Genomic DNA, 22,592 nt, shown 5'->3' on the forward strand with positions numbered 1-22,592 from the left:
GCATCTGCATGGTTCATCGGACAGGGGGGCGTGTTCTACGTAACCCGATGCTTCGCTCGCTAAACGAGACCGCAGGGAGGGGGTGTAGTGGCGCGTTGACGACGGAGGGAATGTTCTCTGTAAGTTGGTCAAATATTGACACATGATAATTGCAGTTTTATGAAAGTAATAAGGTGATGCCACTAAGATAACTCAACATCAGCATCAATTCAGATAGGCGCGAGATGTAGAGGTTGCTAGAAAATGAATTTGGGAATTTAGGAAATGCTAGAAGATGAAATCAGGATGAAATAGAGAAAACAATAACGGGGTCCGACATGAGTAGTATAGTTGGTTGGGTTTGTTGGTACAATATATTGGCGAATTGGTGCGCCTAAAGACAGAACGGCAGAAATCCCTTTGTCTCTCACCTCGTTTTTTCCCTGTCTCTGTGCTTTTATGCGCCACGATTCACCAGTAGCTAAAAGATTAATTATTTGTGGGTCATAATGCTTCAGCAGAGATGTGAGTCCGGCAGAGAGGACGACGTTACACAAGGAAAAAGAAAGAGGAGAGGCAAAAGCAAAGAGTAGAAGACATCTTGATGAAACTATTGCACCACTAAAGTTGACAGCCATGCATAAACTAGGCCAGTACTGTACTCGCCCTAGCAGATTCGCGGAAAAGGCGTTGCATGGCTTAGCTCGGTGCTGCGGGATTTTATTCCAGGCCATGGAGGCTGTACTTCAATGGGGACCGAAGGCAAGAACACCCCTGTACAAAAATTTAGGCTCGCATGAAGCAATGTGCTACAAGCGGTCTAAATTAATCCGACGTTTTTCACTACAACGCGTATCATATTGCCACGTTCGCATATAACACGGCTCACCAAGAAACAACACGAATGGCACTATTCCGACTTCTCCATGGTCGTGAAGTGACAACTATGCTAGATGCTATGCTGCCACATGAGTGTGAAGGAGCCGAAACGCATGCTGATTACATCACCTAGCTTGCTGAAGAAGCCCAACAACTTGGGCGCATACGTATTCGTCGCCAGCAGGACTACGATTCAAGGCGATATAATCTTCGTCACCGACCAGTCTCATACACGCCGGGAGAGAAAGTTTGGGTCTGGACTCCAATTCGCCGTCGTGGCCTCTCAGAAAAGCTGTTAAGAAGTTCTCCGACGTCTCACTGACGTCAACTATGAGGTTGTTCCCGATAGTGCTCATTGCTCAAGGCCTCAAAGGCATGCACCAGAAGTCGTGCACGTTGTTCCGATGAAGCCTTATTTGTCCGAATGAACAAATGCGCTGCCAGTGAGTGCAAACCCCTATGGTTAAAAAACATCGCGACGATGCTTTCTTGGAAGGGAGGCTGATGTCACGACTAAAAGCCGGCAGGTTGACAGAGGACAAAGAAGTGAGGAGCACGAGCAGCAACCACCATTTTTTCCTCTCTGAGGAAGACGACGTTGAATCGTCTGCTCTTTTGAATATTGTTTTTCCTTGTCGCACCGTGGTCCTGTGTCCTGTTCTTACCAGCGTTGCGACAATATTCATGTGGTGGTTTCGAGACGCAAAACACTACAATTTTAACATACTGCACTAAAATTGAAGCGGTAGTGGCAAACTCCTCTTAGATTCTACTTAGTTCCACTGAAGGGACTTAAGTGACGGGAACGCAAGATGCCGCTATATTGTGAGCTTCACCAACCAATCGACTTCGAAGTACACACCATGCAGATGCACACATACATTACTTCACCTCTTGATACCTTACGGTTTCCAAAGGTCACAAGAACTCACCACTTTATGCTGATTCCAGTAAACGTGAGCTTCGGAAACAGGCACAGATAGTTAAGGTATGCTCTTTCACACTCTATGAAACGCTGCAATGCAGGTGTTTTGAGCCAGTCAGGAAATATCTAGCAGCCCTTTTAGCCAGGGAGAATTCAGCAAGTTGAACCATTTGGCCCCTGTGTCAATAAGAGCTGAGAAAGTGCCAATTCTAAATACTTCAGAAATTAAGATACTTAGAATAGTATCCCTTCGTTACATGATGTTGAAAAACTTTGACAGCGGCAACTATGAGTGCGTGGATTGAGCGAGAATAAAAATGTCTGACGCCATCAGCGTTGTGAAGAGATGTTCCCTTGTCTCAGTGTTATTTCCGAGAATTCAACAAGACTGGCAAATATATGGCGTTTGTTCATGACAAAATGGCGCGCAATAACCTTTTACCACAAGCAATTCGCTATGAAATACAAAGTTAATAAATATAAAAAATGATTAAATAGCATGTCAAATGTCAATGACATATTGTACGGCGAATGCCTCAGTTGAAGTCGCAGATCTTATTCAACAGTTTATTTTTCAGTGATTAAAGCTTCACATACTCTAACAGTCAGGCAGTGCACTTTCTTGGCTGTTATTGCAGGCTGATGAAGAGTGTCTATAATCAATGTCTCCTTTATTTTTTATTAAAGCTACGATGGTTCACACTTACCTTTGGCTTGCGTTTTTATTGCATCCAGTCTGATCTTGAAACGAATTTAGTCATGCAAAAGTCCCTTTCACAGAGTTCCACTGTAGAAGCATACTTTATATATAAATCTGCAGTTAACCTTCACTATGAGCAGGAACAATGCTGTTTCGTAAGCATAATTGTACCACCGCAAAACTTAAACATAAGTTCGTTTACCTCCGTTTCATTTTACATCGTTTAAAACGTTTGTTACGGTTTTCGTAAACCACTGTGATGCAAATGCCAACGCACTCCGTCAAATCGCGTGCATCTCAAGCTCTTCTGTATATCTCGGAGGTTAGTCGTATTGTAAATTCATTACATTCTGTGCTATTTCATCACTTCGCTTGTAGCGCTTCAATTCTTACACAGTGCGAAAAAATGTTTTTCTTAATTATTTCACCGCGAGCGAATTAAAAAAAACTGACAGTAAGGTGAAGGCACTCTCGCGAAGTAAAATTTCGCTCGGTGATTCTGCGTGCTGTGATTCTGCGCGCATTTCAAATCGCACTTCACTGCCCATGACGTATTCGGTCTGCTCGTGAACAGACTATCACGTGGCCACGGATATCAGTGACATCCCTGGCCACCTTTTGCCATTGCGTCCGCGCTGTTGTTTAGTCTTGTTATGTTGAGCGCTGTGAGTCTTAATTGTTTCTTCGATCTTGAAGCCGCGGTGCTTATGTTGTGCGGCGATTGGCGAGGGAGCCGGGAGAGTATAAATATCAGAAAAGTTCGTTTCACTGCGCGCACCTTGCCGGCGGCTGTGATTTTGATTTTCTCGTCGTCGTCGTCCATGTGAGGCGACGATTGGCGCGAGCATTCGAGTAGGCTCATTTTGAGACGTTCTGAACCGTTCTCGCTTCGATCTATTGTAGAGCATGTCATGAAGCGAACGATGAAAACTGTACCACCAGAACACTGGCGCAACTTCTGGATTGGACATAGCGACCACTAAAGCTGCAATTACGGCACCTTGCCTGCTGTACAATTCCCTGCTTTTGTGAGCTGTGTAAAAGTACATCTGCAACGTGCAAGTGGCGTGACGGTAACGTTTTACTTACTCGTTACTTATACCGACCGACGCTGAGCTCTGAAAGCACAAAAATCTCACGTATGTACATACGAAACGCGTCTATTTTCATTCAGCTAGATTTGGAAATGCGCTGATCACACATGTCAGTTCGGACGACGCCGCGTGACGGAGAGTATCGAAGCACTTATATGTCCACTGCGCAGCACAGTCTCGACAGTACAGAGCTTTAGTTTGTCCGCAGAGTTCCCAACGTTTACGGATGCCCATTTACCGGAGCCGCTGACGGCAGCAGCGAAGCCGGCAGTGATATCCGGTAGTCATTTATCTAGCTATAATATATCAGAACCTTTTCTAAGAGCGGAGCTCTTAAAAGCTTTTCGTTGCACTGGGTAGTGCGAACAGAAACTATCATCATCATATCAAACTATATCATCATCATAGAAACTACATCACCATCAGTACGCACTCTCTTCGTCCTCTTCTTCCACTGAGTCCTCTTCTTCATCTTCTGCTTCGCTCCCAAAACACATGATAAATAAAGAGAAACGAAAAATGAGAGAGAGAGAGAGAGAGAAAGAAAGAAATATAAATAGAGACAAAAATGCATAGAAAGGACAGAGATATGAGAGAAACACAAAGAAACAGGGGAACAAAAAGAAAGATAAGAATAAACAGAAACAAAGATGGCCGCCCATGTCCGCACTTCCCTCAGGCTTAGCGCCCCTAGGTCGAAGCTGCCTTAATTTATTGCTGTCGCGTCAATGTTTTTGTCCAAATAAAATGAGGAAAATACTTTGAGCTAATTGCTGTTCACTGTTAATGCTCTACACAGAGTCTGAAAGCGGGTATGTCGCTGTGGTGTTAGGTTTGTGGGTCTCTGTTTAGGTTCTGCATCAGCAGGTGTCGCGGCTATTCAGCGGTGTCCATCTCGTACATGTATCCGGTAGCCAGGCCTGAACTCGTGGCATACGTTGTTTGCATAGTGTACCAGCGCGGTGCTTATTTCGCTAGGTGCTTCACTTTCCGATTCGGCGCTTGCAAGAGCTTCAAAACTCAGTTAAATTGTACTTTAAGCTGCATTTGTGCTTGATATTGTACACAAGACACCTATGTGCTCCCAGCGGTGTGATGTAATTGTCAAATCGTGCTAAAATTTTTCTGTCAGGACTCGTTCAAAGTAGCTTAAGATATATTCTTTCGTTCTTGTTGTTTTTTGTAACATCGCTCTTCTATAATCTTTTATCCCAATTAACTCATTCCCGAGCACAGGATAGCCAGACGGACTGACAACTGGCTAACCTCCCAAGGCTTTCGCATTTTTATTCCCCGTCCTCCTTTGAGGCGTATTCTCACCTCAAATATTAGTTATTGTTCTCAAAATAAAGAAAGTGTCTGAGGGCAGAAAAAGAACGTACACGCCAATTACTCAAAACGGGATGACAGGCTTGCATATGTAAGTTACGTGTACGCATGTCGTACTCTCCTTGCCTTTTTTTTTCTGTTCTTGCTCTTGTTTTTGTTGTAACCTCTCCTTTTAATCATTTTTTATTCGTCTTACCCCTCCCCCCAGCACTGGGTATCGAGACGGTCTAAGAACTGGCTAACCTCCCCGGCTTTGCGCTCCCTTCCTTTCAATATCAATCATACCAAGACTTACTAAAGGAGTCAACTGTTTGCAGTATAGCCATGATATGTACTAGAAGACGGCAGTCCTCCCTGGAGAGACAGAGAGAGGCAAAAGGAAAGGGCGGGGTTTAAGCCAATTGTACCCGGTTTGCGACCCTACATAGGGGGAGGAGGAAGCGTAGAAAAAAGATGAAACAAAGCAAGGACGAAATAAATGCAAGTGATACGCGCACAGACATATCAACGTTCACGAATATTTCCATAAAAAGGCGTAGTATTGACGCCGACTATGCCTCTTCTTCAGGGGCGACTGTTCCCAACGACACCAGAAATGGCGTTCTGTGATGGTAACGTACATCTCCATCGATCAATAACATTTTCATCCCACGGCTGAACAGGGATGCATTCATGGCTCAATCACACCGATATGACATGTTCAGTAAGGCTACTCCTCTTTGAGAGCATGTACATGTTCTTAAATCGTTAACCTTTATTTTCACACAATATTTCTCTTCAATAATGTCATTGGTTTCTATGACTTGTGTGTATGTCGGCGCGTTAATCTAATAAATAAAATTATTGCAGCCCGCGAGCAGCTGCACTTCTTCAAAACATACGCCGAACGTAATGAACCGCGGCTGTAAAAACAAATGTTAAACTTTAGAAACAGACTGGCAATTTGTCCTTTGCAGCACTTGTAGTACAAGAGCCGGTTCAGTCCTTCTTGAGCATAATACAGGCAAAAATGTCGTTTGGTGGGCTTGGGCGTGTGACTTGTTGTTTAGGTTCTGGGCGTCCTTCCAAGAACTTGCTGGGGATCACGCTGGTAGATAGTTTACAGAGAAAGTGATCTTCCTTGATGATCCCGGACCGGCGTAAGGGCAATCATTCAGCCAAGGTCCTTTCGATGACGTTGTTGACGCATTTCTGCAACGCAAAAGCACAGCAAAAATATACTTGCACGACTGCTAAATATGGCGTAATGGGGCTGTCCCACTACATTCGGTATTATCAATAATATGTACTTCAAAGCGCAGACACATTTGCGTCATGTGAACCAATCTCGCTCCATTTACTGCAGGAAAATTGCACTGCACATGGAACGTGTCATTACGAGCCGGCACTCAGATGCTATCGACGACAAATTTTCCTTCATGTGTGTACTGTGCTCTCCATGATTATTTGGCTTTGGTTAAACTGACTGCCTCTCGTAAAAGGGAGTGCCTGCAACAAGATGCCATACAACTGAGCAGTTGTTGCTAAACTATAGAACATACTTTAAACTTGAGATTTTAATAGTCTCATGAGCACGAAGAATAAAATCATCACGCTGAGTTGTTCCAGCAATGACATGCGTGTGTAACGTACAATAAAGAAAATCGCAGTCCTCTCAAATAGCTGTCAAAACATACCGCATAAAAACATCGCCTTTACGAAGAAATATTTTTATCAAGTATGCAAAAACTATATATTTCATATTATTGTTAGGTAAATAATGAGGAAACTACCTGTGAAAGAGATGTCACTGAGTGCATGTTAAGGATCTGCCTACGTGCAATACCAAGTCAAAAAAGAAAACAGCAACAAAAGGACGAGCTCTGACTGTCAAGTAAAACATTGTGACAACAATAACTGTCACACATTGTCATCCCGTTGCATATATATGTCAATGGAATTTGTTAAAAATCAATCGTTCCATTGACTCAAGTGTGCTTTCACGCTATTCCCTCAACGCCCAGACTGTCCACTTACCGCTGCTCCTCTGAATCTGTCCAACTCGTCCCCGCTAAAGCCAACTCGTGTCTGAAACAAAGAATAATCGAAAGAAAGATTCAGTTGCGGATATAAAAATACATCCACTATGTCGGGGCAGCTTTTCTCCTCGAGATGCATTCAGTAACTTTGAAGACAGCATTAATTTTGCATCATTGTTATGTCTCACTGACTTCCTCTGCGATTAAAGTACGTTTTCTTAGATGGTGCCATAGTCACTGTGAATGATGGAAGCACGCATTTTCACACGAATGTGTGTTATGCCAGGGTCCACAGAAATTTTAGTGACGTATTTCCGTAACGGACATTACGTTGATAAAAGGGACGCGAACGGATGAGAGAAAAAGAAAACTGTAAGCAAAGGTTGCCCCGCTGGGAATCGTACCTGCGATTTATTGGTCCGCGACAATAAGTACCCAGCGCTCTACCGCATAAGATGACGAGGCAGGTGCACGACCCCCCCCCCCCCCCCAACGCGTCTTATATCTCTCACACATTCGCTCTCGCACGGTGCTCTCTGTTGGCGGGGCTAGGTGGGGCGGGGCGGTGCCACCGTCTGTGAGCGGTGAAGTGAAGTAATGCGGCCTGACACTTACTTGCGCCGACAGAAAACGATCTGGCGACGAGGCAGTTAAAACATTTAAAGCTTTAAGCGCAGTTAAGGTGGCGACGACGGAGTTAAAGATTGCGCGCATGCGCGCAATCTCGGACCAACGGTGTTTCGCCGCCGAATGCTTCGAGTGCGATAGCACCGACTGAAGGGTGTTTCACATGCCACGATTGCAGCGAAAAAAGTCGCTCCATTCGCTCTATTCAGTCTCGTCGCAACCGCCGCTAATGGCGGTTTCGTTTCATATGGACAGCGAAAGGTGTGCTATTTTCTCTCTGCGACTGGCACGGTGACCAAGTTTGCTTGCGATCATTCTTCGCGACAGACACTGCATAATTTCTTAAACGTGCTGTAAAAATCTGTGCGCTATGATATTCTTAAGTTTTCATAAACGGCAGCGAACACCACGCGTCTCTTCAGACATTCAAGAGCCGTGAACATGACACTTACATAGAAAACGATATTAAAGCATTAAGCTTTAAGCGCTTTGCGATGACGCAGTTAAAGATTGCGCGCAGGCGCGCAATCTCGGACCAACGGTGCTTCGCCGCGGAATGCTTCGAGTGCGATAGCACCGACTAAAGGGTGTTTCATATGCCACGATTGCAGCGAAAAAAGTCGCTCCGTTCGCTCTATTCACTCTCGTCGCAACGCCGCTAATGGCGATGCGCTGCTATTTTCGCTCTGCGACTGGCGCGGTGAGCAAGTTTGCTTGCTGTCATTCTTCGCGACAGACACTGCATAATTTCTTAAACGTAATGTAAGAATCTGTGCGCTATGACCGGCAGCGAACAACGGGTCTTGCCATTTAAAAACACATTCGAATCCATTTCAGAGTACGCTACAGCATCATCAGAATTTCGATGGCTCGGCTGGCCCGGTGCTACTTCAACGGGTCCTGAACGAAAAATCACTCCGCCGCTGCGAACAGGGCGAAACATTTCCAACCTGTTGGAATCTCGTTGCTGACCGCTGCGGCGAGAGCGAACGGCTATTTTTTTCGCTGCGAGAAAATTCGCTGCCTGAAAATCGCTTTGTTTTGTGTCATGTGAAACGGCCTTAATAAAACTGCTGCAGTATGCGCTGCAGAAAGGCAACGATGTCGACAGGCGAATGTCGTGGCTTGGTGGAGCGAGACAGAGGCCAGCGGGACGTGGAACGCCTGCGCGGGTTTCCGGCTCAACCTACGAACCTCTGCGTTGCTAAAGTGCGGTGTGGTAGGCGTACTTGAGGAGAACTTCTTGGCCTAGTTGGTATTGCTCGCTGTATGACATGCTGCCGCTAGTAAAACACACACACACAAACACACACACACACACACACAAACACACACACACACACACACACACACACAATCAGGTGGGGGGAAGTGCTGCCTATTTGTCGTCCTGTTCGTGTCTCGTGTGTGTGTATTACTATCGGCAGTATGTCATACAGCAAGTGGTAGGCGTAGGTTACTCTATTACTTGGGAGGGCACACCGTGCTGTTCCTCCCAAATGAAGACACTTTGAAGAAGTGCATATCGAGTGTTAGTGTTTACTTTGTGCTTGTTGATGTCATCTTTCCGTATGAGAAATCTGAACAGCTGACTTGCTGAAGGGCTTTGTACAAATTAGAGAAGAATTCACATCATATATATATATATATATATATATATATATATATATATATATATATATATATATATATATATATATATATATATATATATATATATATATATATGTATAGATAGATAGTGATAATTGGTGTGTTATTGTAAATGTTCGTCATTGATACTGGTACCCGTGCTGCTTATTAGTCACGGTCCCATGCAGCACAACACCGCAGATACACAGTGTGTGTGTGTGTTTGGGAGAGAGAGAGAGAGGGTTGAATGCTGCCGGCACTTTGATCGTGTTTCAAAAGTATAAAAATTCTGAATCCACTTCAGCTTATTAGAAAAAGTTTTGTATTGTAATTATTGTTTAAGGCGAAGTTGCTAGCACCTATGCACATGTTGCTGTACACGCCTTTCTGAATGAGTTTAACACTACAATAATGAAGCAAAGGTAACGCAGCATTATCACGGCATTAGGGCAGATACATTTAGAAAACAAGCACTATGGCGCTCGACTGCTGACCCGAAGGTCGTGGGATCGAATCCCGGCCGAGGCGGCTGCATTTTCGATGGAAGCGAAAATGTTTGAGGCCCGTGTATTTAGATTTAAAGTACCCCTGCTGGTCGAAATTTCCGGAGCCCTCCACAACGGCGTCCCCTCATAATCATATCGTGGTTTTGTGATGTTAAACCTCATATATTGGAACACAAGCACTCCTCATACTTACCAATAACTCGTCGGTATCGAGCAGCCTATTCCAGCATTGGTAGAACTGAAAAAGAAATGCATGGAGACACGTCACTGAGTTAGTTAAAAAAGATAGCGTCTAAAACAAGATAGCCAAATCTATAATCTGTGGACCATAATAAAGTTCCTATCTTCGTGATTTCTAATTGCTAATTCATAGTTGCTATGAGATGTGAAGTTCATACTAGGCAATAAAACAGGCGTGAAAAAAGCTTTTGCCCGGCACTGATCGCAACTGGTATCTAATTTGTATGCCTGTTATACATATTGGACAGTAAATAAAGTTGTTTGTATTTATTTTTAATATACTTTTGTTTCTCTCTAACTTATTTTGATCCCTTCCTTGTTACCAAGAATTACCATTAAGGAGGAAATAACACAGACTATATCGCAGGTTCACAAATATTCGCCAAAGCTTAAAGATGATGTACGTACATTGTGAAGCGCCGCGTGTGACAGACGGCTCGCTGACTGGAAAACGTTCACGCTCGATTTGATGAAATAGGCCTCCAGTGCCACTCAGAATGAGGTATTAGCGCAATTTCCCACAGTTCTTGTCCCTACAACTCACAGCTCACATTTACAAGCACTGAAGCCTGCTGAAAAGCGTACGCACTTCTCTGCTTTATAGCTTGCAAATTGCTCGCGATCCTGTAAGCAGTCGCTTAAGCGTTATCCGATCCATGTTCTGTGGTATGATAAGGACATTGCACAAATAGTGCAACAGGCACACTTGACGAAGTGCTTCTCAGGCCTTGCGCGGTAACCTGGCCCGTTTGCACATATAACTTGAGGACGCGGCATAAAAACTTCTTGGCGACCGTAACTAAAACGAGAGGCAAGTCATGACCACCTGTAACTCTGTTAAGGTAAAATGGCGCTTTGTGCACGACGGGTATAACTGCCTAGCTCGAGCTTCGCAATGTGATACTATCATATATTTTTGTGGTTATGCCCATTTCACACGTCATATACGCAAGAGCAACGAGCCACGCAGTTTTTTCTTCTTACGCTGGACGGGACACAAAAGCTAGTCGCTTATGAAGCAATAAGCCGCGAACCTGAACCAATCGACCATATGAACCAAGCAGCCTATGTTCCATGAAAGACGCTTAGATATAGCCCGCTAGGCGGTGCTACATAGAAGCAGGATAGACAATAAATTTTTGAAGACCTCTGTATTGTATGCAACTCCAAGGGGAAGTAAAATTCTTGAATTCTGAATATTCGGCGTCTCACTAAAAGATCATGTTGCCAGTGACAGGCCAGCGTATTGAACACACGTGGAACGCAGGCAACTTTTTCTGCAAAGCAAACGTGTCGCGCTGAAACAAATGACCTTGAACATCAAGGGCAGTCTTATAGCTGGTATATGATGCCAACATAATGCTCTGTTATGCCGGAATTGCCAATGAAATAGTGTATAAATGCAGTCCGCAATGAACATAGTAAACGGGGGCTTCAATTTTCTTTACCCTATTCCTTGGAATTTCGCCAAGGCACGTACTCGCGCAAGTTAAGTGTTTTGTTGTTGGCACTCTGTGCCCAGGTCATTACGGAGCCACTATTGAAATTGCGCTCACCCGTAGAGAGGCGCGAGGCCTTCAGGTAGTAGAAATGTTAACCGTAGGAAGTGAACAAGGTGAAAACGTCGAGGGTGACAAACGCTCCTTCAAGGACACAGAGGTGACAGCGACGACAACAAACAACGTTAACGATGGCCTGCAAGGACGTTGTAGGGAGTTGAATGGAATGATGCGTACCTTTCTGGGAAAGTCTTGAGGGTCGTCCTTTTTGCAGCGACGGTCTCGAATGTCGGGCAGCGAGATGTCGGGGTCAACCTCGCGCGCACAGCGGAGGCCGTAGCGGATGCTCAGTGCAGCCAACTGCGAAACAAGTAGGTTTAGCTGTCCTTCACGGTCAATGTAACAAAGAGTACCGTCAAAAATGCACGCGCAGTTCAGGAAAAAGGCCAAATACACAGTTCCTGACAAGGCTCGTTCCCTTGCACACAGAATCTGTAGAGCTACAGCAGTGCCACTTCCAAACACAAGGCTTAAAATTTGCTTGACAGCCACAAAACTGTCTTGTGCACGGCATGGCTAGGTTCCCCTCATGCCGCTACTTGCAACTCTTTTGCCTGGCAATCCTGGAAATCGCGATGTCGGTGCAGAAAAAAAAAAGATTTTAATAAGATTCTACTCAGATTTGGAACATATATAAAGACACAGATTATACGAAAGCTTTTATAGGCACTCAAACTGCATACATCCGGTATTCTCTTATGGAGCAGCCACTCCCACTTGTGTACATGCAGGGTAATATATATTTGTGTCTAAGCTCAAGCAAGAAACATCATGTGGAAACTTCATCACTTTAGATGTTGAGATTTCCGTCTCAACCTACCATATTCTTTGATGCGATTCTCTTCACTTCAGCTAGCGCAGGATATCAAATCACACACGTAATAACCACCTCAGCATTTCCCTGCTTATACTCCTCTTTGATGCGGATCCAAAATGTCAACTAGACTAGGTTGAAGTAATAAAAAAAATTATGCATAACCGGTAAAATAACAATCGCTCATGGCTATTCTTCTAGCACAAAATGCCAGAAAATATACGTGACCGTAAATGGATGGATGCGACGACAACGTTAAGCGGTATAATTGTTCCCCATATGGCTACGCTAAGGCGAGTTGCTGCGCTTGGCGAGCACATCCCGCTGTTTGAAATCATAGGCCTACCAGGAAAAACATGCACATCAATCTTAAGTTGGCTCATGGTATCCGCTTGGAACATAAAGGGTATATTCATTGGGCACAGAATATTTAGCAATATCTAAAGATCACATCCGCTGATGTGGTCGTGAGCTCTAAGACCATTTGTAAGGTAATATCAATGTGATAACGGCTGCTCTTATTTTCTGACGTATTCCCTGATGCAGTTGCGCGAACAAATTGGGGTGACTGAGCCCATGCCTTACCTTTTCTTTTTTGCCTGAGAGATCTGGGAGGAGCTCCTTGCATTTTTGAACTTCACCTTCCAAGTGCTCTGCGAGGAACAAAGGTACCCAGAATATACAGCTGAAGAAGGCCGCAACATCAAGCGCTATGTGATCTTGTAAGTGTGAATTATTTTCTATAGCTAACAAGGTTTTACCTTACAAAGTGAAATATACTGAAGGGAACTTACAAGATTTAAGTCTTTGTAATTCTTTTGATACATGCGCTTCAGAGTACGACATAAATTTAGAAAGTTTCTACGCCACACGAAGGAAAAGCTAATGAGTTTCAAAAGTTACGCGCTGTGGTGTTCCCGCGAGGTACTATTTGCTTTTCGAGTAAAGGATGTTCAGTAAAAAACTACAAAGATTTGCCGGTTAGCGTAGGTACTTCATTCAGTCAAGGTGTGAGAAATAGACCCACCTTTTAAAGGAACAGCTTCTGCTTTTTAGGGAAGTTTCATTTCACGTCATTTATTCATTTTTCGGGCAATACAAGACATTGCCCGCGGTCAGGACAAAACGAGGTCGTTTTCCTCCTGACATTGTCCTGCTCGCGATGGGCGCAAGAGTGGCAGTTCTTACTAAGCCATATACAATCGAAATACAGAATGCACTAAATGTTCAGAATCACTAAAGCAGCACTCAGCCTGGATCAGCAGTCAGCAGTCAGTTCGCGATCTACCACGTCAAAATGTTGAAAATGTCAAGCCTAATAGGACAGTTTCTTAAGTTTTATGTTTACTCTAGTTTAACCTCGTGTTCGTGAGTATTGAAAATTAACAAAGAGGCAATAAAAAACTGGAAACCTATTCAGGAAGTGGTACTACTGGGAAGTGGCGTTGCTTTTTTATGTATAGCTAGAAAATCAGTCGTACGACGCCTCCAGAAGTTAGAGCAAACGTACACATCAGCAACCTCGCTGCGATGCCTTAATGTTATACATTATGATTTCCGGACTGCGTAAGCGTAAATATGTGTGCTTTTCTAGAATATACGCCTCCAAATTACGTAATTTCTTCACGACACTTTGCGCACTCTAATCGACCATTATATAAGCACTTTTACGCAAATTCTTTACCTACCTAACATAGTATTTGACATATTAACCTTACGTAAGAGGCGTAGTGCGTGCGTCAATTAGTGGTAGAGCTTAGCATGCTATGCCTTTATTTGGGGACTCTTGAAAACACTGATAGGAAATATATAAGCAAACGCCCCAGCAATTAACCAATTAACGGTAGCCATAATGCCTACCCGAGAATCTCGCTTTCTGAAACACCTCTGTCGATATATAGCTTCTGTAAATTTCGCAAGCAGAGATAATATTTAGGTTGGGCAATGAAAATATCGTTTCTCCCTCGGCGACTTCATAAGCTCAACTTGAACTGTATAAGTTTCGCATAGAAATGAGATGCTTAAGGATACGTACAGGGAGTGTGACTCACTCGCAGCCTCGTGAGATGTATTGTATCTCCTCTTTTATAATGTACATGAAGTTGGCTGTGAGCCATAACTGCCGTTTAAGCTGCAGGTCGTATATCGCTTGTCTTGGTGTCTTCGCTGCTGTTAGCGCCATGTAAAGGAAGGCGTTACGACAGCAAACATGCATCAAACGCTGTGCTAATACACGCTCCGTTGAATGAAGGAAATTGCGACCAATGTCGGCAGGAAACCGATAGGGATAAAGAGCAAGTATTATTTTGGTCAGGTACTCTTTTCTTCGTTTTCTCTCTCGCGCTTGTAGATCAATGCACCGATGTGACCAGATGTGGGGAAATGCATAGCCGCGAGCATTTCTTGCTTGAGTCACAACTGACGTTATTTTAGACCTTGACCACCAGCGAATCAGTGAAGTAATATTGACGTCAATGCTGTCCCAGAAAGAAAAAAAACTTTGGGGATGAAATAAGCAATAGGTTTGAAAGAAAATGCGAATTCCTGATACGGAAAACGCTCTCTTAGTGGTGTGTTCGGTAAAAGAAAGTTTGCATTTATTTCTCGTCACTGGGATTGCACATGCGCACGCGCAAATTTAAATTTCCAGCGGTATTCGTTTAATGGTTTGGTTTAGAGAGCGGTTGCTGGCGCTCATAGCTTAAAAATTATTTCGGACAAAAGCGCTGCGACACCAAAAACTCTAGGGCTTGCTGTACTCTCCCCCCTCCTTAAACTGGAAAAAAGAAAGAAAGAAAGCGCGATCTTTGAACGCCTAAAGTAATGCGTGCACTCACTGAACTATATTGCGCCACCTATAATTGTCATTCCACGCAGAGAGTGAATTGAATTTATTGACATTGACATAAAACAATCAACAAAAATGTAATCAAATGACTCTTTGACTGAAAAGCCCTCCCAACTCAGGCTGATACAGGGCCTTGGCAACAAACGTTTATTGCTCTCTTTCTCTCGCTCTCTTTCAATACACAGGCTTCTATGTTGTGCGAAGTCTTCCTGAACTTTTTGAATGTGGCAATTGATTTCTTGCCAAATAGGCACGTGCATAACGTCAAGCAAGCACGCCCGTTACCGCGTACACGCAAAAACTTTTGCATGCGCACCGGCATGCATGGGGCCATTAATTCAGGAATAAAACAAACAAACAAATATACCCTTATCGTATATCAACATACGTCGATGGCAACTATTATTTAGTGGATGCGCAGAAAGGATCTGAATACAAAGGATCGGAATAAATAAGCAAACATAAAGCAGCGTTACTAGTTACGAGCGGTCAGTCCAAGTATTCTTAAAAGAGTAGCCGAATTTGGCGCATTTGAGAATAAAAAAACCTACGTGCTTCAGCATTTCATGTGGTTATTAAAACAGTGTAAGAAGCTATCCCGTTTTGTCTCCTGTAATAATGACTGGCCGAAAATTGTTCCAGCAGACGGCCGAAAGATTCATTCCTGAAAGCTAAACTAGAAATCAAGAAAAAAGAAAGAAGCGACAAACAGTTGCACTACTGCGTATCTATGAAAGTATTACCACAAAAAGAATAGACCTGAAGTTCCATTTAGAGTCAAAGTATAAGGCGAAGTCTTCAGAATTCGTCTTAAAGATTCGAGGCAGCTTGTTCACAATCCGCATTATATTTCCACACTTTGAGGCACGTCTAGATAAATAGTCAACACCTAAAGAGCAGCATTCGTTTGTTCCATCTTTCATTCCTAGAATAAAAGGCCTTAAATGTCAAAAGAGGAAATAAAAAGACAGATTGCAGCTAGAACAGGCTGGTGTCAGTTATAATTGTCAATGCGAGTAGCATAAGGACGACTCGACGACACTGCGTGAGCGTTGTGAAAACGCACCAATAGTCTGAACGCGCAGGCTCACAGAAAAGAAATAATTCGGGAAACCGTAAATGTTGTAAAAACGAGCCAAGCCTCTAAACGCGCTTTCTTGCACCCAAACGCTTTCTTAGAGGCAGTATATTCCGCCTGTAATATGAGCTCCGGTGGCAAATGGAGTAACGTCCTCTGTGAGCCGGCCTGTCTGCGCCAAACAAGCGCGCTTCGAAAGAGCTACCGATACCCGAAATCTCGGCAATCATTTCTTGCGTGATCTTGACGTTGGGCCGACACTTGGCTTCAAAGCGAGTTGGCTTGCCAAGGCTGGCTGCGTGAAATGCTACCTCCTTTCTTTTTCTTTCCTCCATGGTTCGCCAATCATCACGTATTGTGCGGCCATGTGCCAGAGGCAGTGCAGAATACTCTCTGGAAAGCTTTGTCTCTTCTTGCGCTTTAGGGCACCAGTTGAAATTAAAATCACAGAGCATTTCACACTTTTGGTCTGCAGTGCCCAATGCTGAAATATTCTAGTGAATATTCAGTTTACGTGAACTTTCACCTGGGGTTCTTTAACGTAATTCGGGAAACCATAAATGTTGTAAGAACGAGCTCTAAGCTTTCTCGCACCCAAACGCTAGGCAGTATATTCCGCCTGTAATATGAGCTCCGGTGGCAAATTAGTTAGAGTAAACGAAATGATAATAATTGTTGGGGTTTGACGTCCCAAAACCGCGATAGAATGACGAGGGACGCCGTAGTGGAGGGTTCCGGAAATTTAGACCACCTGGGGTTCTTTAACGCGCACCTAAGTGCAAGTACACGGGCCTCAAGCATTTTCGCCTCCATCGAAAATGCAGTCGCCGCGGCCGAGATTCGATCCCGCGACCTTCGGGTCATCAAACAAGCAGCGTAACCACTAGACCACCGTGGTGGGTGCAGTAAATGAAACGATGACTCGATAAAGCGCTGGGCTTCAATACTACGGGCAGATATTTGGAATTCTGCCAAAGTTTCTGACAAAAACAAAATAGCAACAAAGATGTCTTTGGCACCTTTTCACGGATTCCTTTTTGAATATTCAGGAAAGTGATTATACACTTAAATGCATTTACAACGCCAGTGCACGACACCGAGGCGTTTGGAAAAGCAAGTCTACAGTCCTACATTTGCTAAAGGAGTACTCACTGTGTTGGGGGCATAGGATCTCCTGGGCTTCGACGTACAGTACGGCGGTAAGGAATCCGAAGAGAGCCACCGTCAGCGTGCACCACCGAGACATGTTTACTAGACGCAGTTCGCTCGACCCTAAGCCGGCACTGTACACTGAGAAGAGCACGTATGTAGCAGCCGGCAGAGCCGCGTGCAATTTGGAACGACTGTGCTTTTGTTGCTGGCACCAGATTTGTGACCTGCTGGCGCGATGACTAGAATGCACAAAAAGCGGGAAAGGGGAACACCGAGCGTTCTACGGCTCGGTGTTCTCTCGCGCACATCGAATATGAGCGGAGGGTGAGGGTGGCCTAACGTCTCGTACGGTAACCCTGGAAGGATAGGATCAGCGCGGCCCGAAGGCTTGACTGCTGGGGTGGCGTAGGAGAAACACGAGGAACGATCTCACGAAACGCTACGGAGCAACCCTTTCCCCGTCCGCTCAAGAGAATCGCCGGGGTTCCTGAAGGGCCGCTCAAGGACGCCGACTTTCGGACGGCTGATGACGCTCACGTCTGAATCGTTGTACAAACAGGACTGGACAGCAGTTGCCGATGAAAGTACGAAAGAAGAAATGAGATAGAGAAAACCCAGCAGGTATGCGCGACTGAGTCTTTGAAAAAGCGTGCGGCGAAGGGTGAAAGCGTGAAAACGGGTAGATGGGGCAGGAGGAAAAAGCAAATTCCGACGATAGGACTTTCCGTGCGACGCAGCTGACGCTCCTCCATTTACGATGTCAGAGAAAGCTTTATCTGTGGGCTCTGCATTGGTTTGAGAATGGATGTAGACCCACTTGGTTGTTAACTATACGCTACTTCCAATTGGAATTTAAACATGCGGAACTAGCAAGCAAGTTTGATAGCAACGATTACTACGACTGCGCGGGTGAAGGTGCGCATTAACATAAAATAAAACGACACCTGCGAGGCACGTGCGGGTGTTATTGAGGTGTTTCTATTCCCTTTGGATTGTTGATACATGAACCGGTTTGCGGCTTCCTTCATGTCATAGCGGCAAGAATGTGAGGAAGTCGGTTGGTCACGGTGCCTCCGGTTGAGTTCCCTCTGCCGATGAACTCTGGTACTGTAGATTGGGATGCAACGCACGATGCTCATGCGGGAGAAACATATCAAGTGAAATGTTTCTCAGCAAGCCACGCGAAGTAAACTGATTATGCAATAAAATAAGAGGTCGAAGCAACCTGTTATGCTGCATCAATGCAGAATTATTGAGAAAACGTGGGAAATGGATATTTAGTTGAGCCGAGCACACTCGGAAGCGTGTAGTCAACGAAACTGAAGGAAAAGAGATTGATCGGCTTGAACGTATTCGCATGAAAACCATGTTTTTGGGTGGAGATTTGTCTTCTTCAGTGCCACAGCTGAAATTGCCTTTTTGTGATCGTGACATGGAATTCCTTTGCCTAAAAGTGGTTAGTATTGCTGTCCAACGAAGATAATTGTTGGCGCTCGCTTTCGTAAAATAATAAATTACGTGTGAGCGTCCACAGCCATGTGAGCGTCAGCATGAACGCTGATCACAGAATAGAAATGATCGTTGAACTTTGGCAAACTGTTGAAATTTTTATTTTTTCGAAACATCTAGCTCGGTTAATACTACTTGGTACATGAATCGCTTTTTTATCATAAGGAATGAATGTAACGACACTTCAAATGACACTATATTTCTGATGCTGTAGGTCAGCCCACAAAAGCCTTTTTTTTTTTCTAGGAGCTCAGCTCTAGGTCCGCCAATGCGAACTAATACACGAAAAAGTCACAAGCAATATTTGGTTATTGTGCTTACGAGAGCGCTAGTTGTAACGCAAGATAATGTACTCTTCTTCAATCGTTACACTGAGGAGCTCGCAAATCGAAAACAATTTTCACTAAGGTACTTATTGCGTCCGAATGGAGCAAATGACGTCATGAGCGCCACAGTCTCAATTAGCCAGCCACCGCCCTTGCAAATCTTAATGCACGTGAGACTGCCGAGTCGGCCAAGGTTGACCACAGCCACTCTTCCCAGAACTACCTTGACCACAGCCGACACTGACCTAGTCAGCAGAGTATTTTCCCAGCAGAAAATGAGACCCGAAGAAAAGCGGGTTGCTTCTAGCGTTGTAAAGAAGCGACACGCTTCGCCAATGATATTTGCATAAAAACGGATGTAATGATAAACAAGAAAATTATGTAACCTCTGGAAAGTATATAGCAGTAACGCTTACATCTTGCTCTTCGGTGTGCACTTCTTCGCGACTAGGTCAGCTGTGTCTAAAATCAGCCACCCATTTGTAAGGTACAAACAGTTCAAGGTAAAGAAAACACGTGGTCTGTAGATTATCAACACGATAGCTTTAAAGAACTCGTTTTGCAGAAGTGCCGGTGTCGGCGTCGGCGCCTACGTATTTGCTTGTGAGCGAAAAGTCGACGTTGTCCTTGAGCGAAAATTCGAGACAGATGGAAATAAATAAATAAATAAATAATAAAAAATCTTGGGTCCGAGGGAGAACGGGATTCAGGCCTTCTGCGTGGCAAGCAGGTGTTCTACCAAGAAGCCACGCCAGTGATTGAAACTGCTTCACAAAAAACCGCTGTAAGGATGTCATGTAGTGGGAGGTGTTTTCTCAATGCATATAATATTGCGTGGCAGAATCGTAGAATTGCGCCAGGCACAAAAACATCTGGAGTGCGCAACGATTGGGTGGTTTAAACTGCCCATCTATTACAAAGTGTGCAACTGCGCAGGTGCGAGTGGCCCTATATACGGACGCGTAGTGCGTACTTCGCCAATTTGCAAAAGGAAGAATTATGGCGAAGTGGGCACTTCGCAACCGTACTTTCAGTGGACATTCTAGGATAATCTCAAACGGCCAGTGTTGCGCGCACAAACGTTCCTTTTCTTGCTGCACGGTTGAGAGTGTTGCACATGGGGCCCGTTTACGCCATCGCGTTCAACTCTCGAACACGAAGTTATTGCATCTTCGGAGTTTTTATTTTCTCCTCATCGCTTTATTTTAATGAAACGGTAAATGTGCGATAAAGAGCTTCCATTCCGTATTATCGCACTTTTAAGAGTAGAATATGAATGGAAATAATTTGTTCCATTTCTCTCTACCTATTTTTTTTGTTTGACTAAGTACCTGCCATCGTTTTCTGTGAGTGCTTGCAAGAATGGTACACTGCACACCCGATAAATATGCATAAAATGTAATACATGCATAAATGCCAAGTGATACTGAAGTACATGTATACGTAATTGCTGCTATGACAAAGACAAGTCGTCAAGTCGAAATCGTAGCTCCAGCGGCATTTCCCGATCAAAGATCTTTCATACCCTTTGAGGTTCTCATCTTTCCCTAAACTGGTGTCTTGTGGTGATGCTTAAATCGGCAAATTAAAAGCCGGAAAACACTCTAAATGAACGAAACGCGGTTGAAATTGCGGGCATCCTCTCGGTGCAAAGCATCGCCAGAATAGTCGTATAGAACGAGATTACGGGGCGCGCCTATAACTGGCGAGGAGTTTGCGTTCGTGGCGTCAGCACACGGTGTCACATTTTGTGGCACTGTATTAAAGACGTCAATGGCGTTATTCGAAGGTCGCAGGTTCGATCCCTGCCGGCAGCAAGTTATCTTTACGTCCACTTTATTTATTGACATTTATATCCCAATTATTACAAGTAACACCCCCTATACTTTCCTTGGCATTATTGTCTGTTAGTTCTGATTAGTATTGTGTCTAACAAACAAAAACGAGCCCTTAAAAGTCATCTTCTTGGCGTAAATGAAGTGATACGCAGGGGACAGTCGCGGCCGTAACATTTGCACCATTCTTCATGTATATAAATAATGTACAAATATATAATATATTAATAGTGCAATGCAGAACTGCACATATGCGATGACAGTTCAATCAAGCAGATGCACAAACAGTGAAGCCCCCAGAAAGCTGTCATACAAACGCTTGCTTTATTACAGGCGTAGGATCCTTCCTTATGCGTATTTGTTGCGATAGAATATTCAGACACGGTGTGCCGCTTTACAGCATGTCAATAACTAAAGTCAACATAGTCAGCAACCAAAAAACACATAGCGAGGTTGTTTACACGGGGATACATACTACCGAATTCTAGTGTTACATTTATTACGTTTTTTTTTCGGCGATCCAGAATTCTAGTGATATCTGGCGACGCCTACCGAGACTTTGTCTAGACGTCGTCAGAGATGCCTCTCAATGACCATTCAGAAGAAAACTAAACCTTGTGTCTTACTGGAACATCCGGCACTTCGCGGAAATAGTACTTGTAAAACCAGAGAAGCACGTCAATATTTTCTTTAGAGAATATAATTAAGTACTCAACGAACTAAACCTTGACTAAGGCAAGGGCAACCTTTAACCCCACGCAGGCGATAAGTAGCGTGTTAGTATTCTAAGGCTTGTTCCCCAGCAAAATGTACACCTTCGCCTTTCTGTAAACTAACGACCGTAATCCCAAAAGCTGTGATGCGATTACGCTTTATTTTTAAAGTAACATTTTACCTCCAATAATATTTCCCACAAAGCGTATTTCTTATTTGTTTCCTCTAACAAAAAAAATTAGTCACTTCAAAGCCCTGAGTCACACACCTAGCCACGCAGCTCTGTTTCGATGTTCTTAGTGCGACCACGGAAACCTCAGCAATGAAGGCGAACGATTATTTACGGAAGCAGCGTTCAAGGTTGGCATCCGCCTGAGCAATCGTCGTGCACTACTGACAGTTCTCGAAGGATTTATTTTTATTTTTCTTCTTGAATAATACGATATTGTCTAAAGGGCGTTTGCGCACGAGGTTGTTTTAAGAATGGTACAGAGCAGCGTGACAGCACGCGCATGTTAAAGTTGACGTACACAAAATACTATATGTTTTTGTTTTTTCACAGACGTGGCATACAGCCTACGTATATACCTAATCGTGCGAGGTAAGAAAACAAAAACAAAACAACATACGAAGATGCATACTAAGAACGAATACGTACCCGGCCCCACAATCACAATCTTCCTGGAACGTTGATCGTGATTGCTCATACGTCGATAGCCAATGAAGAAGCCTATTTCCACGACGAGCAGAAAGCGTGTTGTTGTTTTCGCTTAGCATATGATATCAAGCTTAAAGGAAAAGCAAAAGACGCCCGACGCAATGCCGCAA

The 22,592-nt window shown here is 44.1% G+C and overlaps 1 protein-coding gene across 1 annotated transcript; it reads right to left on the minus strand.

Annotated features, from left to right (window-relative positions):
* Nucleotides 1–5,636: 5,636 nt before the first annotated feature.
* Nucleotides 5,637–17,620, minus strand: LOC119373611 (uncharacterized). Its single transcript, XM_037643663.2, has 6 exons — nucleotides 17,381–17,620; nucleotides 12,888–12,955; nucleotides 11,666–11,788; nucleotides 9,883–9,927; nucleotides 6,923–6,973; nucleotides 5,637–6,097 (listed from the first exon to the last, which is right to left on the minus strand). The coding sequence occupies exons 1-6, from the start codon at nucleotides 17,472–17,474 to the stop codon at nucleotides 6,056–6,058; spliced, it is 423 nt and encodes a 140-aa protein (XP_037499591.1). The 5' UTR covers nucleotides 17,475–17,620; the 3' UTR covers nucleotides 5,637–6,055.
* Nucleotides 17,621–22,592: the final 4,972 nt, after the last annotated feature.

This window comes from Rhipicephalus sanguineus, chromosome 11, assembly GCF_013339695.2.
Source record: "Rhipicephalus sanguineus isolate Rsan-2018 chromosome 11, BIME_Rsan_1.4, whole genome shotgun sequence".
In the NCBI taxonomy this organism is placed as follows: Eukaryota; Metazoa; Arthropoda; class Arachnida; order Ixodida; family Ixodidae; genus Rhipicephalus; species Rhipicephalus sanguineus.